Source organism: Pteropus alecto, unplaced genomic scaffold (genome assembly GCF_000325575.1).
Source record: "Pteropus alecto unplaced genomic scaffold, ASM32557v1 scaffold7, whole genome shotgun sequence".
Classification (NCBI taxonomy): domain Eukaryota; kingdom Metazoa; phylum Chordata; class Mammalia; order Chiroptera; family Pteropodidae; genus Pteropus; species Pteropus alecto.
The window spans coordinates 63482623-63500582 of record NW_006494614.1 but is presented as its reverse complement, the minus strand read 5'-3'; the positions used below and the strand labels follow the sequence as shown (position 1 = coordinate 63500582).

The 17960-nt window shown below is 44.4% G+C and overlaps 1 protein-coding gene across 8 annotated transcripts in view; it reads left to right on the top strand.

Annotated features, from left to right (window-relative positions):
• The window catches only part of ANKRD11 (ankyrin repeat domain 11), a 129945-nt gene that overhangs the window by 73012 nt on the left and 38973 nt on the right, over positions 1-17960 (top strand). For 4 of the 8 annotated variants that reach the window (XM_025042689.1, XM_006926767.3, XM_025042691.1 and 1 more), the window contains one exon: positions 14329-14476. In XM_025042689.1, the coding sequence (XP_024898457.1) occupies positions 14390-14476 (87 nt within the window). In that variant the 5' untranslated portion in view covers positions 14329-14389. Of the gene's footprint in view, positions 1-6559; positions 6692-14328; positions 14477-17960 lie in introns of those variants that run through there. The other 4 variants (XM_006926769.3, XM_015600351.2, XM_025042688.1 and 1 more) reach the window with 3 other exon arrangements.

The following is a 17960-nucleotide window of genomic DNA, read 5'->3' as shown; positions in this document are numbered from 1 at the left end:
AGGAGGTTCCCCTTCTCCTGGTCCTTAGGAGGCAACTCTTGTAAATTAAGGCACCTTCTGTTTCATGGAAGTTCTGGGTTGCCACCAGTGTTGCAGAGGCAACAATTTTTATCTGAACCTTGTAGAAAAGTGTGAGGAATTGTGGGCAATGTTAGCATTTTCCACACAGGCCTTGTGACCGAGTATTCAAGAGTGTGTGCGTTGGATACTCCTGCGTGTGTTTATTCAGCAATTGTTTCTTGAGCACCTACTCCCTGCCAGGGTGTTTCAGGCTCTGGTGAAGGTAGTGAACAAAATAAACCATTGCCTTGGCACGCCCTCTGAGGACAGTGGTTCTGAGTCCTCACGTCACCTGGATACGTGGTCACGTGGCCAAAAGCACATCAGTAAAATAACAGTTAAGCTTTTTTGAACCAACTAGCAGTAACAGTGTCTAAGTTGAGTTTGCTGTGATGTCGGCCATCACTGCTTAATTTAGAAACTCTAATAAAAGATCTACCTGAAAGTGTCATCAGACAGTTTCTGCCACCAACTGCTGTGTGTCTGCTTACCACCATCCAGAAGCATGGGCATGGAGAAAACTCAGCAGTGATCCTTGGGTGAAATAACAAAACAAACAATAATAGCGGCTCTGAGGCCGTTCAGTAGCATTGGAAACTTGCTCCTGCTCTGCAGGCCCATGTCTAAGATTTATGTGGAGAGTCATCTCACCCCTGAGCCTGTGTGTGCAAAGGGCTTCACAAACAAGGCCGTACACTAAGGCAATGGCACCTACTGCCCTGTCTCAGGGTAGTGAGATGGCACAAGGTTTTCAGAGTGGTGGTGTGGCAGGTGGGATAGTGATGAGGCCTGGTATACTGTGTTTTGGGTACAGGGCCTTGATGGGAGAGCCAGCCTCATCTGAAGCTCAAGGGTGGCAGAGACCCCCAAATGCAAAGGCCTCATCACGTGCCAACAGTGATACAGGAAATGGCAGCTACATTTCGTGTGGATGAGGATGCTTCACATTCTACATACACCTGTGCGGACACCCAAATGAAGACAGGAAATTGTCCTGTCCATGCCCCCAGCCCTACCCCCTGACCTCTAGCACCATGAGAAACTTAAACCACAAGGTACTGTCGTGGTGCCACCACAGTCCATCTGTTCTGCTGGGAGACATTTAGACTGTTTGCAAGTTTTGCAGAAGTCTGTGGATATGACATGGCTTTGGTGGTCTGTACATGCATATCAGTTGGAGTGTGTCTAGAATGACCTGTAGTAGGGTATGAGCAAGAGCCTGTGCCCACTGCTCCTTGCTCCCAGGTCAGATTCTGGCCTGCCCATTATGGCCACTTCTCCCAGGGACTCCACGCATGCCAAGAGCCTAGCTGCCAGCCTGAGTGGCATGTCTTGGCACTTAGGGTCAGCTGTGGCTCTTTGCCAGACTGAGGTTAGAAGTGGCAGGACCTCATCCTTTGAAGGAGTAAAGTGATGGGAATGCCTTCTCAGAGAAGGACAGGGCACACAACTGTGGAAGCTAAGGTGTGCTCAATGAGAACTCCAGAAAATAAAGTGGTTTTTTTTTTTTTTTCCCCCAAGAAAAACATTTAGAATATCCCATTCAGGGGTCTCTGTCCTCAGACCTACCCTCCCAGCTTGAGAGATGGCTAGTGAATAATTATTGCTTGAGCACTTGTCCTAAGCTCTTAATATGAAAAGGGTTCATTTCTATATTTATAGATTGAGAAACTTAGATATGTCTGACTACATACCCAGGATTATTATTAACCAGTTAGGCTGGTGTTTCTAAAATGTCCTGACAGCTTCTCATTGTGAGAAAAACTGTCTATGTCTCTGCTCTCAATACACTATACACACACCCTGGAAACATGTTCACAAAGTAACTCTTTCTTCATGAGATGGTGTATATGATGCCCCCTGAATTTTCTGTTCTGTGTTATTTCACTTTTTTAAAAATGGCTGTTCAACATGCTAAAATGATTCTGGGATTGACCCTGGTTTTGGAAACACCTAGCAGGTGATCTGTGTCTGTATAAGGTAGTTCTCAAAGTTGTTGTGTAGCTTTTTTGTATCTACTTTGGTGAAATGTCTGTTCATGTCTTTTGTCCATTTTCTAATTGGATTGTTTGTTGTTTACTGTAGTTTTGATTGCTTATTTTACTTACAAGTCCTTTGTCTGACTTGTGATTTGCAGATATTTTCTGCCCCACTGCTGTTTGTCTTTTTTCACCCTATAAACTAGATCTTTCGCAGACTAAAATTTTTAATTTTGTGGAGATACTTTTTTCTTTTGTGAATTGCAATTTTGGTGTCATGTCTAAGAACTCTTTGCCTTAGCCCTAGGTCTTGAAGATTTTCTCCTGTCCCGCCCCCCCCCCCCCTAAAATTATTATAGGTTTCTTTCGATTTATACCTACCTAGCATTTCATTTTTATCTAGGGCAATTGTAAATGGTATTGTGTTTTTATTTGTTTCTACATGTTCGTTGTTAGTTTGTAGAAGTACAGTGGATTTTTGTATGTTGATTTGGTATTCTGCAGCCTTTCCAAACTCATTTCTAGGAGTTTTAGGTAGAGTCCTTGCAGTTTTCTAGATAAAATAGTCATGTCATCGTCAAATACTGTTGACCCTCCATATCTGTGAGTTCTGAATTTGCAGATTCAATTAACTGTGAGTTGAAAATATTTTTTTAAAGTTCCATTTATGCTGACATGTACTATGTAGTTAGGCCTGTGATGGCTGTTGCATCTGTACTGAACTTGTATTGACTTTTTTTTGGTCATTATTCCCTAAACGATACAGTATAACAACTATTTATATAGTATTTACATTGTATTAGGTGATATGAGTAATCTGCAGATGATTTAAAGTATACAAGAGGATGTAGGTTATGTGCAAATACCCAATGCCCTTTTATATGAGGGACTTGAGCATCCATGGATTTTGGTATCCAACAGGGCCAGGGATGGGGTCCTGGAAACAGTTAACCCATAGATACTGAGGGACCACTATAGAAAGTTTTATTATTTTATTTCTTCCTTACCAATCTTTATACCTTTTTTCCCCCCTTTTCTTGCTTTATTGCCCTGGCCAGTACTTCCAGTTTGATGTCCAGTAGCAGTGCTGGGAGGGGACATCCTTGCATTGTTCCTGATCTTGAGGCAAAAGTATTCAGTTTTTCACGGTTAAGAATGATGTTGGCTGTAGGCTACTGTAGGTGCTCCTTATCACATTGAGGATGTTCCCCTATACTCCTATTGTGCTGAGAGTTGTTATCATGAGTGTTGAATTTCATTAAATACTTTTCTGCCTCAATTATAATATAATTTTTCTTTAGCCTGTTAATATAATGGATTGCATTGATTTTCAGCTTTTAAACCAGCCTTGCATATTTTGTATTTGTTACCACAAACAGCTATACCCGCCTCTCTCTAGTTGCCTTCTGTACTTGATAATAATGTGGAAGTCACCACATAGTAATAGATCTTTCTCTCTTTTGTCCCACTCTGCAGTATAGATATGCCACATGGTTTGAGCAGCCACCTGGTGGGTGGGCTTTGTGTCCTAGGACCTTTCTAGGTAGCATTGCAGTAAATTGCCCTGTGCCTACCTTTTCCTGTTATTATCTGAGCATCTTGGGGCAGATCTAGCAGTGGGACTGCTGGGTTGCTGGTTGAGGAATACATGATACTTCAGGGTACTATACTACTCCACAACTCCTTATCAGAAGAAAGGCTGTCCTTTTCTGCATTCCCAGCAGAAATGCACAAGTGTGCCTGGGTCCTCTTTCTGATCTTTCTTTCCACTTATCTTTTTGTCTCCTCCTGGTCACCTCTGTCAGTTTATTTCTACACGAATCAGCCTTAGAGGATTTCTCGGACTAACCCCTCCTCTATTCAGTGTCTCAAGACTATTTGTAGTTATTCGGTTGTGTGCCTTTCAAGAGTATGCCTACATTTTTGTCCTCTTTAAATCACATTTAGTCTATATCTTAGTTCTTTCTCTGTAAGACAGGTGTTTTTCTTAGTCTTTTTTTCAGTCCCTCTTTGCCTCCCACATGAGAGCTATGTGTTTACCTTTAATTTATCAAGGTTTTCTTTTTTTTTTTTTTCATTTTGTTCTGCAATTACAGTGACTTGTGCATACATTAAGTTTACTCCAACCTTGATTAAACCTTGAGCTGCTACCCCATTATGTCCACATAACTACTGTTCTCAACAGGATCACATAGGATGCTGAGGCCACTTGAGGGAGACCAGTCCTGCAACAAGGTCAGATAACCAACCTTCCACTTTTTAAAGTCCTGCCAGAGCGTAATGTGTACCATGTTTTGAACATATACAGCTTTTTAAATAAACTATATGTATTGTGAAATGTAACATAACACCCCAAAGTCCACAAAGTAAAAATGTACATTCACTTATCACGAAGAACACATGTGTGTAACCCCTCACTTAGAAACCCTCTCTGGTCACCCTCCCAGTCATGATGCCCCAGCCCCCACTATTTTTCATACTTCCATGACAATCACATCCTTACTTTCGTTATAGTCATGTCACCTAAGCATGCATTTCTAAGCACTGTAGATTAGTGCTTAGCATTAGTTGTGAGATTCACCCAGGTTATTTGTGTATTGTCCCTGCCGTATAGTATTCCATATCACCATCACAGTATCATACTACTATTGCGGGCCTCTTACAGACATTGCCACAGTGTACATTCTTGTACCTGTTTCCTGGTGTGTTTGTGCTTACATTTCTTTTGTCTGTATGCCCAGAGTGAAATTACTGGATTGGTGTATGTATGTTCAGTCTGAATAGGTAGTGCCATACTTGTTGCAGCGGTTCACATTCCCATTAGAATGCATTAAATGTTGTACATTTTCCCTGATACTTGATATTGTATTTTGATTTTTGTTTGCAATCCTTGATTGTTAAAGAAGCTGATGGCTTTTCATGTACATATTGGCCTTGTGGGCTTCCTCTTTTGTGAAGTGCCTAAATCTCAAGTCCATTTGTGTATTGGATGGTTTGTCTTCTTATTGGTTTGTAGAAGCTCTTTATATATATTTTGGATAAGAGCTGTTTGTCAGGTATATGTGTAAGAAATATTCTCCTTTGGGAAAGTGACTTTTAATGAACAGAACTTGTTACTTTCAAAGTGTTCAAATTTTCAAACTTTTTCTTTATGGTTAGTGTTTTTAGTTAAAAGATCTTTTTTTATACCTTAAAGTTGTGAAGCTGTACTTAATGGCTGTGCCTTTTACATTTAGATCTGTAATCTATTTGGAATTGATTTCTGGATATTGTGTAAGGTGGGAATCATGTCGTGTTTTTCCATATGGATGTCCATGTCCCATAATCACTAACGGATAAAATTGTCTTTCCTGCTCTGTGGTGCCTTGGTTTGAAGCTGGTCAGCCTGTGTCAGCACCATGTTGTTTTAGCATTGTTGCTTCAGTGTTTAAATAACTTTGACTTTAATTTTGAGGTTCTTTCCTTTCAATTTTAAATCTATTTGCAAGAGTTTTCAAAAAGACTTTTCTCCTTTTTTTCTTATGACAATTTGGGCTTCTGCGCAATAGTCATTTCATACTTTCACAAAACTGCTTTCCTGGTTTGGGTTCATCATTTCCTGGTAGCAAGTCTTTTGCTGCCCTTGTTGCTCATAGAAGTTCCCAGATGTCTTGGACTTGAGAATTAGTGAGGACCTCACAGAGCTTTTGTTATAGCTTTCAAATTCTTGTATTAAAACATAGTCTTAAAAGTATAACAATTTTTAAGTATTTAGTTCATTAAAAGATAATAAGGGTATTATATATAAATATAACTTTTTACTGAAAAATGTTTTACAAAATAAATCAGAAATTTAGCAAAAAAAAGTGTGTCATTGTTTATATATATCTGCAAATCTTAGTATCTGGCCTAAATAAAAGACAGCTGGACATTGCTGCCTGTGTCTGCACTCCATCTATTGCATTCTGCTGTTTTGTTTAAAATGCATTAAAAAAATCCAGCCTCTCACAGACATGTAGTGGGAAATGGGAGACATTGGGAGCCCTTCTCACATTGTCGTGGATTTTACTTTGACAAGTGTTGAAGCTCAAGCTCTTTAAAAACCCTCTTGTTCGGTGTTGGCACTGCAGTCTTATCAGTGTGTTCTGTGCATGTCTCCTGTATGTGGTTCCGTAATACCCCATATTGGTCATTTGGAAAATACTGGTTCACTGAGTTATGCAGATCTTCCAAATGTTGACGTTTCATTATACATAATTTAAAAAATAACCTTTTTATATCACCACCAATCTCATTAAAATGTATTTAAACATTGGGATGCTGTCAAGCTAATGGAGGTGGATACAAGTTTCCCAAAATTCAGATTTCACTTGAAAGCTCAAGTTTTATTATTGGCCACAACTACCGTTAATTTTCCTTGAAGTGATAGATTCAGTTTCTTAATTTTTGAGAACATAACTGCCAGATACCCAGTTATGTTCTTAGTAATAATAGTGTCTGAAAGAATCTTTTAAGTAAAATTTGTGTTCCATGAAAATGCAGTCTGTTCGGCTAGCAAGTCACATACTTGCAGAAGTTTCTCTTCAGATAAGCGTTGTGCCTTGATATGCTGCAGAAGTGCTTCACACATACTTCAGTCCTGTCTCACAGTATTGGAAGGACAGGGATTCAAGGTTAGTAAACTTTATAATTTTTGCTGCTCTGTCAAGGAGAGTCATAAACAACACTGGCCTGTTTTATAGCAATTATGTGACAGTGAGGAGCACAGGGACTGTTAGGACCTGGCCTTCTTCTTTCAGGGGCTGGGCCATGTGTCCCTTGGGCCATGCAGGCAGCTCTCGATATTATTATGAAAAAACATTGTTGGCCTCATAGGGTCCTGAAAGGGTCCAGGCAACACTGAGAACCTCTGTACTAGAGGGGAGCCTGGGTAAGAAATTCCTTAGGGCCATGGGCTGTCCAGTCTGCCTACTCTTACCAGAAGGAAGATGTCTGTAGACAAGGACTGCAATCTGGGTGTTGCCAAGGTCCTGTAAAACTTTATTTATGGACATGGAAATTCTGATTTCATGCAATTTTCACATGTCACAAAATATTAGCCTTGATTTTCTTTGACTTCCAACGATTTGAAATACAAAACCTGCTCTCAGTGCTTACACAAACAGGGAGATGGCTGGCTCTGGCCTGAGACTGTAGTCTACTTACCTGGTTGGAGGTGGAGGTGCAGGGTACAGGGGAGGTTAACTTTACTTTTCTGCATGCTTGAAAATGTCTTCAGTTTGCTCTTACTTTGACTGACAGTATGGCTAAATTTGGTATTTCATTGTGGAAATAATTTTCTCAGGACCAGGGCTTCATTGTCATCTGGCATTCATAGAGTTGTTGAGAATTCTGATGCAATCAGAATATCACTCCCTCAGGAGGACCTTAGCACTGCCCCCGCCCTCCTGTCCTCGGTGGGCGGGATTTCTGGAGGCCAAGCTGGATGGCTCAGTTCATTCCTGTTGTGCCCTCGGATTCTTTCCCTTTAAAGAGCCATGTCTTCAGCTGTTTTCTTTTGTAATGCCTTTGCCTTTGGATGACAGTGGGTTTTTGGATGAATTCTGTAGAACTTACGTTTTATCTTATTTAAAAATTTTCGACCTTTTTTTCTGTCTCCTTGAATTTTTCTGCTCTCCTAAAACCAAGATTGCTTCTAATTCTTTGTTTCTCTTTTGTAGCAAAAGACTGCTTTGTTCAGTGTCTGTATGTTCTGCAGTAGGGGATCATGACGTTCTCTGCACTCCTGCTGGGATGTGTGCTTGTTCATGCTGGTCTTTCTCTCAGGCTGCCTGTTTTCTTTCTGTAGTTGCAGCTAAGATGGATAAAATACCCTGGGTCTGGTGGGTCTTCCTTGACCACTGGTGTATGTGGCCTGTACAGGGTGGCCCGGGCTGTTGACCCTGTGTCCTGCTCCACTGTGCCCTCCCTCGCAGAGCTGTTCCAGCTGGCTGAGCCCATGGGCCCACAGTGCCTGTGGGAACTTTCACAGGCTGTGCCTTTTTCCACTCACATTCCAGCTCTGATCCATATGAGGCCAGTAAAAATGCCTATGATTCCCCATAGTTTCTTGCTATTAGCTTGACACTTAAAATGGCAGAATGAGGCTAAAATTCCTAGGACTTTTGCTAAGGCTTAGGCATTGCAATAGTGCCTGTCACCTTCACGCATTAGATTTTTTCTTGGAGGGAGGAACCTGTTTCACGTGTGCTGTGTCTCTTGCCCATGTAGAGGGATTTACACTGTGACATTGTGTGTAGAGAAGGGAAGAGACTGTGTGATAGTTGGGATGGTCAGCTTAGACAAAGCCCCAGAGTGTACTTATTGGAGTGTGGGTGGGGGCTGGGTCTGATGGTAACTCTCTTACTTGAACACTGTTTGAAGCACTTTTGGGAAGGAACACACCTCGTCATCCTTATCCAGAGACTTCTGTCATATTTGTCCCACCAGCCCTCTAACTATTTCTTCAGGCCCACAGATGATGGGTCCCAGGGCAGGTGGAGGTGAGAAGGAAATTCTGCCAGATGGACATCATGTGGAACTTTTGTGGGCTTTGGGCGACTTGAGATGTGGACAGGTACAGGGCTTGGTGACCTTTCCTGCCCGGTGTGACTGTGAGGCAGGGGCCTGGCTAGAGACAACTGTTGGTTCCCTCCAGACTAAGTGGATTTTTGTTTGGGCTCTGACATGTGGCTGCCAGATAATTGGTAAATTCCTTGAGCCAGGAGCATAGGCACCCCCTGCCTTCCTTTCAGGGAATGTAACAGCGTCTCTTTTTAGAAAACACTCCATATTCTCTTGAGTGCTTTCCTGAATGGTCTTCGTGTCCCCAACACCTTGTGAAATTGGAACAGTTGCCTTTCACTTTGGAGGTAGAGGAACAGAGTCTGCACCCAGCAGCTTGTCCCACACAGGAGCTGGTCAATGGCAGAGGCAGGGCTCAGATCAGCTGTGCTATTCCTTGGCCACCTTTGCACTACTATGCAGACATTTCCTAGGTATTCAGCTTCAAGTCTGCGTGTGTCCCAGTGCACTATGAAGTATTTCATTCTGAAGTGAACTAGAGCATCCCTAAATTTACAGTGAACTTTTTCTGTTACTAGAGAGGATTTAGGCTGCACATATGTCTGATCAGGGACAGCTAGGTCACCTCCTGGGAGAAAATGGTCTTCTGGGAGTGAGAATTGATGGTCACTCATTGGGTTATGGTCAACTGTGAGCATGTTGATCAGAAAGCCCCAGAACCCAGGTTCAGACAGCCTCAGAATGTTCTAGAAGGGATGACTGCAAGCTATGAAGACTCTCTCCACTCTGATGGCTATTGGGTGGTCCTGGCCTCTTCCTAGGTGTAACAGTGAATGCCCAGCATTGAGCGGGGAGGCCTGCACGTCAGAACAGCCCCTGCCCTCTTACAGTATCCGTAGAAGCAGCAGCCATCTAGAGCCTGGCTCCTGATGTGTGGGGAGTAAGCCTTTCGAGGAGGCCTCACAGTGTTGATGAGAGTTGCTTGTGGTCCTATGTCATCTGTATCATTCCCTTGGCTGGCATGACCCCTTCCTGAAGCGGAGGGAGACGCTGACTGGGTAGAAGGGGACAGGCAGGCTGGTATGGAGCCCGAGGGACCAGCAGCCTCTGGGAGGGTTAGAATGACCAAACAGATGGAGGAGGACAGAGTGCATCTGAGCCTTTGTTTTCATCCAATTTGTCTTGAGAAATAACAAAATTAAGAAGGACCAAGCTCCTGTTGGCCCTGGAACTCACCAGATGGGTCTTGTGAGGCATGGGATATAGATTGAACCACTGCATCCAGCTGACCTTTTAGAAACTCAACTGGAATGTGTCAGTGGCAGATCTGAACTCTGTCTCTCTCTTTTTAATTAATTAATTTTTATGGTGACATTGGTTAACGAAATCCAAAGTTTCAGCTGTACACTTTAACAGTAAGGCATATATATGTTTACACTGCGTGCTCACATCCCATCGTTAGATTTCTTTCTGTCACCACATATTTGACCCCCTTTACCCTGTCTACCTCCCCCCCTCCTTTGTCTCTTGTTTTTAACAGCCTTCGTGAACCCCTTTTCAATGACTGCTCCTAAAGAGATGAGTCTAGTATGCTGGGATACACCAGACCCTGAAGAAATAGTAGTGGTCATTGTTCTGGTATTCCTAATTAGTGTGAATATTGAGATGTTTATAACAAGCATTACACCCAGACACGGGGATCCTGGGAGTGAGGTGCCCAGATGGTCTTGGCTGTCATTGTGGAGGTGGGCTCAAGAAACATGTTTTATAGAAAAGAGAACAGTATTCTGGATGACATTCCTACCCCCACAGTGTCCCCAGTCCTTGGGGAAGGGCTGGGGAGGAGCCTAGAGGATAGCAGCTTTTTCAGAAGTGAGCGAGGACTGTGGGCCAGCAGCCCAGGACATAACATGCTTGGCCAGCTGCCAACATGTAACGTCCCTCAGGCCAGCCTGGTTGAGGTGTGGACCCACCCCTCACTCTGTGACAGATTTCATGGAATTAGCTGATTGGTTGTTCACAAAATAAAAATACTGGCAAGTGTCTCCTTGTAGCAAGGGTCAGCTGCCTGTGGTAGGAGCATGTGCCGGACTCTGGATCAGAGGAATTTGACCCAAAGACTTATACCCTGAAGTTTCATTGTTTTTAATTTTACAGCAACAGGCTACATGGCGGACCATTTCATGGTTGCACAGCACTCAAGAAATAATGGGTGTATCTTTGAGCCACTACTTTGTGCTCTTAACCTATACCTTGTGATGTCATCTCCTGGGCCATGGTGAGCATAGCTCTTTACTAGCGCATCTGTGCGTCCACATCGGAACTTAGTCCAGCTGTAATGCCTGCTTGTAAAATATCTCATTCTCTGGGCTCTGAGGGCACTTTGAAAATGGAAGAAATCCTGGATGAACAAGTTCTGAACTCATATCACTACTTCCTTTGGCCCTGTAGCTTCTGTAGTTGTTTCTAAAGATAATTACGATTTGGAGTTTGGAGGCAGTTGTTCTGGACACGTAGTATTTTCTTCATGCTGTCTGGTAGCCATTGTGCTGCCTTTCCCAGGGTAAGAGGGAAGAGTGGGAGAAAGAGGCACACGCCTTTTAGTGCAGGAGCCTCAAAACTCCACTTTGAATAGAGAGACCACCCAGCAGAGCAACTCAGGGACACTGAGTGAAATCAGTTGTTTGAAGAATGAAGTGTCTGTCCTTATGCTCTCCTGGTCAAGATGCTGTGAAGTGGACTGTGAAATCAGGGTCTAGGAACCGTGAGGTTTGCACTACTGCCATGCCTGGGCTGTTATTCTTGGTGTTTCCTGCACATTCTCCACAGACTCAGGTGTGTTCACATCCAGAAACTGGAGGGTCGAATATCCCATGACTACTTGGCTCGGTTTTTCCATCATAAGAGCAGGCAGTCAGGATTTTTTAAAAATTTAACTTCTGGATAATCTAAATTTCTAATGAAACTGCCAGTGAGTTCCCAGACAGCTGTGAGTTTCAACAGCTGTCCCTGAATCAGGCTCTGAGATGCCATTCCTCCAGGCTGACATGCTCCAGTTCTGTAGTGGAAATTGGAGGAGAATGTAGAATTCATAGTTTCAAGTAGAGATAGAAAATGTCATTTCTGGCCTTAGCCATTACAGCGTGTAAATGGAAATACCCTGTTTACCTGCATTGTGTGTTGGGGGACGAAGTGTCAGGAAGTGAATAAAATTTGTCAGCCTTGTTCCTCTCCCCAAAATAAATTTAGATTGTGTTCTTAGGTCAAGTAAGCACCAAGGGGATACTTTGTGACATTTTTTCAATTTATATGGAAAAATAAGATAGGATCTCTAGAAGGCATAGTGAAGGGCAGATCGGTCTTCAGCACACAGGGAGCAGGAAGAGTAGGAAACTGCCACTTACAGAATGCTTTTGAACATGCGTTTCAAAAGCCACAGTTTATACATAATAGAGGCTGTTTAATTCCAGGTGAGTTAGTTATAAAAATTACTCATCTAGAATGGCAGAGCACAAAGGCATGTGACTGTGGGAAAAGGACATGAAACTGTGCATGCGATTTGGTTTGTATAAAGTATTTTTTAACTTGTGACAATGAAAATAATGCATGAGAGAAAGGAAGACAGTGGCTTTTAGGAAGATGAGGTAGATGTACTTTTTCCCTATTCCTCCTGCTAAGTGCAACTAAAACCCTGGATGTGATGAATGGAACAAGCATAGGAGGACTGGGAAGTAAAGAAAAAGATGACTCGTGTTATAGAAATGTCAGTGTCAGACATGGTCTGATCAGGTCAGTGCGACCACAGGCAGAAATGTGGAAGGAAGTTGATTCTTTGCACAGGTCTCTGAGAGAGGTCACAGTGTGCCACACAGGGCTAGCCAGGAGCAGAAGACAGGAGTGAGAAGAATGTTCTGGCCAGAATCTTTGTTGGGGTTTCTGCAGGAAGACAAGGCAGGATGGGTTGAGCAGTTTAGGACTGACTAGTGTGAATAATTCTGTGGACTGTGGGGTATAAGGTTGTCTATATTGCCTGTCGACTGGGATGTTACGTTAGGGTAAATAATTTGCTTATTTGAGATAGGGGCTGGTTAGTGGTTTTGAGTGGACTTCCACTTCAGGAGCCCTTGGCTGTCTCTAAGAAAGGGCTAGCTACTCCTGGGAGGGGCAGTCTCTCCCAGACAGCAAACTTATTAAGATGTCAAAACATAAAATACAGAAGATAAAAACATGGCGAATATAGCATCTGTCCTGGGATTTCCTGAGAAATGCAGGGCAGGATCTCAGGCTCATGTGGAGGGTGCTCAGTAAGTAGGAGTTGGGCACCAAAGCTGCCTGGCCATTCTCTGAGGACTCCCTCAGGCATCACATGGCTGCCTTCTGACCATTTTATTTGGGAGAAGTTGATGAATTGGGTGTGCTTGGTGCTTTCTGAGAAGCATGATTATCACCTAACCTTTTTTTGGTGGGGGGGGGAAGGGCGGGGGGAGGCAGTGTGGGAAGTGAGCTGCTTTCTCAGGTGGTAAGTGGTATTGAGGCCCTGGCTGAGAGAATGGTGGATAAGACATATAGGACCTGAGGGACAAGTGTGGCACCTTGGCCGTGACTTTGCCCAGGTGGGAGAGCCACTGCAGAGCACGTATGGCACCAAACCCTAAGAGCAGGGCCAGAGCTTTTGGGACCCAGCATGCAAGCTGAAGTCTGGGTACTGGCCACCACCACTCAGAAGTATGGCCTTCACCTTTGTAGGTTGGTCTTTTCTGCAGCTGAGAAATGCTTGCCTCACAGTGTTCTCCGTCATGTAGTGTAGACTGACGACCTGGGTGGTGCATCCTAAGCATTCTTTCTGGGCACCAGTCAGAACAGCTGGTTTTGTTTGGTCCATTCTGTTGCATGAGTTTGAGATTGCCTGGGGTTCTCCCCCCGCCACTTTCAAGTATACAGTACATTGGTTAGACATTTATATAGTTTATTAAATGATCCCCCTAATTGCTCCTCCTCTGCTCTGGCTCTCCACTTAGCCAATATAGTAATGCTAACTGCATTCCCTCCCTATGCCATGCTCCCCATCCCCATGGCCATCTGTCAGCTGCTAATTTGTACTTTCTTAACCCTTCACCCCATTCTCCCAACCTCCATCCCGTCTGTCACCAAATTGTCTTCTATGTTTGTGAGTCAGTTTTTGATTAGTTTGTTCTTTTTGTTCCTTAGATTCCACATATAAGTGAAATCACATAGTATTATCTTTGTCTGACTTATTTCACTCAGCGTAATAACCTCTAGGTCCATCCATGTCATTGTAAATGGTAGGATTTCATGTTTTTAATGGCTGAGTAATATTCCATTGTGTATATGAACCACATTTCTTTCTTTCTTTTCTTTTTTAGGCGAGGCAACCCTTTGTTGACCTCACAGATTGCAAAGACTTTGTCAGCTTACAATCCCTTATTCATTCATTCATTCATTTTTACTCTAATAGCACTTGGTCTTCCTAGGCGATCTCCCATCCAAGTACTAACCAGGTCCGAACCTGCTTAACTTCTGAGATCAGATGGGATTGGGCTTGTTCAGGATGGCTTGGCTATAGACGGACCATAACTTCTTTATTCAGTCGTCTGTTGATGGGCATTTAGGTTGCTTCCATATCTCGGCTATTGTAAATTGTGCTGCCATGAATATTGGGGTACATAGAGATTGCCTGGGTTTTGAGTTCAGCAAATCTTAACCCTCTTTGTCCTCTCTTTTGAAGCAGACGGTTGATGATGAAGCGATGGCTGTATAAATGAAGATCAAGTGAGGGGAGAAGAACGATGCCCAAGGGTGGGTGTTCTAAAACACCACAGCAAGAAGAATTTTCTCTCAGCAACGACATGGTGGAGAAACAAACGGGGAAAAAGGTAACACTTGGCCTGGTTCTTCTCTCTTCCTCCTCTTTGCCCACTTCCTCTCCTCATCTCTTCTCATCCTTGCCCTCCTCTCTTCACCACATTCATCTATCCTCAGCACATTCACTTTGTTTAAACAAGGATAAGGGCTAGGAATGTCACCTTGCTCTCTTTGGTTGTCTCTGCAGCAGAGTCATGTCTTTTATCAGTCCTTTCTTTGTTGGGCCTGCCTCAGCAGCCAGCAATGGAACAGTAAGTAGTTGCATGGATAGATGTGGAGAGGAGTGATCTTGCCAAAGGGGTCTTGCTTTCCTTTAAGGATGTGTTTATTATTTGGGGCCCAACGTTAGACTTTATTATTTATTTGTTCGTTCGTTTGTTCGTTCATTCATTCATTCACTCATTACGCCTACGTGCCCAGTCTTCCTAGGTGGTCTCCATCCAAGTACTAACCAGGCCCGACCCTGCTTAGCTTCCCAGATCAGACGAGATCGAGCATGTTCAGGGTGGCATGGCTGTAGACTAGACTTTAAATAATAGGTTTATGTTTGAGATAACCTCGATTTGGCCTCACATTTTTGTCTCCTAGGACCATAGGATTCTTTTCATGATTTCAGTGAGACTGAATCTGACATTTAACCGTATTTGAATTATCCAGACTATGGGATAATTTAAATTCCAATCTGGCTTGTTCTCAATGTGGATAGGAAAATGGGATATAATTTAAAATCACTGTATCTTATTAACGTGCTCTTAACACTGGGCTCTGGGGTGCATACTTCCTGTCCTGAAGTGGGGGGTGACATTGGGCTCTGGGGTGCATACTTCCTGTCCTGAAGTGGAGGGTGACATTGGGCTCTGGGGTATGTACTTCCTGTCCTGAAGTGTGGGGTAGCACTGGGCTCTGGGGCATGCACTTCCAAACCCTGCAGTATGGGGTGACCTGTGCTCTGAAGAGTGTACTTCCCATCCTGTAATATGGGGTGACACTGGGCTCTGGGGAGTGCATTTCCCATTCTGCAGTGTGGGTGACACTGGGCTCTGGGGCACACACTTCCTATTTTGCAGTGTAGGATGAACTGAGTTCTGGGGTGCAAACTGCCTGTTTTGGTGTGGGATGACACTGGGCTCTGGGACACACAGTTTCTGTCCTGCGTTGTTGGGTGACACTGAGCTCTGGGGTTTGCACTTCCTGCTCTGCAGTGTGAGGCTGCCCAGTGAATGTGGACTTGGAATCAGAAGGAAGTTCAAGCTCAGGCACTGCCATTTATCTCTTTGTGTCTATGAACAAGTCAGTTATCTGCCCTAAGACTTGGTTTCCTCATCTCTACTGTAGGAACAAGAACATCTCATGCAGTAATGGTAAAGTGGGGTAACAGTGCTGACTTTCCCATGGGGTCACCACCCTGTGGTCACCATCCTTTAGTCTTGATGTTTCTTGGTGCCTTTTCCTTCTCCCTGGATACCCATGTGGCAAGCCATTCACACTGACCAGTCTGACTCTCAGCCGCAGGCCTCAGTGCTCAGGGGTCACTTCTCACAGTTCCTGGTTACCAGTCTTTCAAGCTGCTTCTCCTTGCCCTCTTGCCAGCGCCCATCAGTCCTAACACTTGGGTATGAACAGAAGCTCTGGGACAACTGTTTGTCCCGTCTCTGCCGGTACCTCCTGCTGCTGTTAGTTCATGCCAGCATCTCTAATGACACCCTGGGTTTGATGGGGTATGAGGTTAGCATGTTTTCCACATGAGAAAATTAGTGAGCAAAGCCATGTATTCATTTAGTTTAGGTTAAACATGAAGCAATTCGTGAATGTTGATGTGCTTAGGTGCTCGTCAGAATGACCAGGAAGGCCTCTGAGACCCTGAGCAGTTATGTCGACACATCCTATCCTACTTGCTCTATCCCTCAGTGCCTTGTGCCTTACATAGGAACAGGTGTGAGCTACAGCATGGAGCTGCGGGTCGGCTGAGGCTCAAGCTTGGTCTGAGCATGCATGGGAACGCACACGTGTCTGTGAGGCCTGTGGATGGTTTGGGTGCAGCTTCGGATGGATGTGTGCTGCTGTGCCCATGAGGAGATGTAGCAGTGTACACTGTGTAGCGTGAGAATTCCCACTCCGGTGGCTAAGAGCCTCTAAGTGTTGGGATTCTTTCACAATGAACAGGCCAGACTACCCTTGATAACGTCATAGTTCCCAGGTCTATGTATGGATTTTCCTTGCAAGAGGATCGTGTAGCTGTGGGCACAGGATGAGTGAGAGGACCACCTGTGCCACTCCTGTGCTGGAGGCCAGTGTAGCCCCATCCATCTGCATTCTCTGCCTCCAAGCTGGATCCTCAGGAGCTCCAGATTGCTATCCCCACTGGCCTGGGTCTCCATGAAGTGGAATTGAGGCTAGGCCTGTCCAGAAGGGCTTCCCAACTGAGGCCAACACTGGAAAAGATACATAGTGCCTGCCTGGGAGGTGGCAGCTGCGTGGGCCTTGTGGGCACGTGTTCCAGGGGCAGTGGGCAGGCCTCCTCCTCCTCGTCTTCTAACATGAGGCTTATTCTGGGCTGGTTTGCATGGTTTTCTTTTACTTGAGGAGAATAGAGACTTGAGTAGACTGAACTGGCTCTGGTGTGGTCATTGTGAGCAGCAGGTATATGTTTGCCGCAGGACATGTGGATTTGCTTTGGTTTTTTTAAATCAGTAAGGTAGCTTTGTACCTTTTTTTTTTTTTTTAAAAACTACCGAAAATGAAACCAGACATTTTCCTCATGTAGGGAGACAAATTCTGACATTGAAGATGCCACATAATGGAGCCAGGCACTTAGTGCTGACAAGCTCTTCCTCCAGGCCTCCTCCTAGGACCCTGCCCAGGAAATGCTGTTTCCCCCGCAGCAGACCACAGAATCCCAGAACATCCAAGCTGGAAGGATCCTGAGAAGGAACCAGCAAGCCCTTCTGTGGCTGAGGGTGTTAACGTGCGGAGAATCCAAGGGAAGCCAGTGAGAAATGACCCCCTGACTCCCATGCTGGGGCCCTCCCACACCAACCTTTCTCTCTTTCACATAAGATCCTTTTCTCTGTACTCTTTCACACACCTCTCAGAGGAGACTGCCCAAAAGCTCAGGGTTACTCCAAGTTTACATGGTAGCGAAGTTCATTTTCTTCTGCGATACACTAGTGGTTCTCAAAGTATGTTCTCAGGTAACCAACAGTAGAATCACCTGGGAACCTTTTAGGAACGCACCGAGATCAGAAACACTGAGGGCGCGCACTTGCCCCCTGTTTTAATGACCCCTTCAGAGACATGGTGAATGTCCTGGTCTGAGAACTGTATGGCTACAGTGTTACCACAAGCTGTAACATCTAACCCCACTGTTCTTAGAGGAAACCCCTCAGGGCTGGTCTGTAGAAGTTACACTGAGCCTCCTTGAAGGCCAGCAGGCCAACCTCTCCTTGGGGGATGAGGCCCGTCTCCAGAGGTGGCCTTGTTAGTCCTATGAGTGGG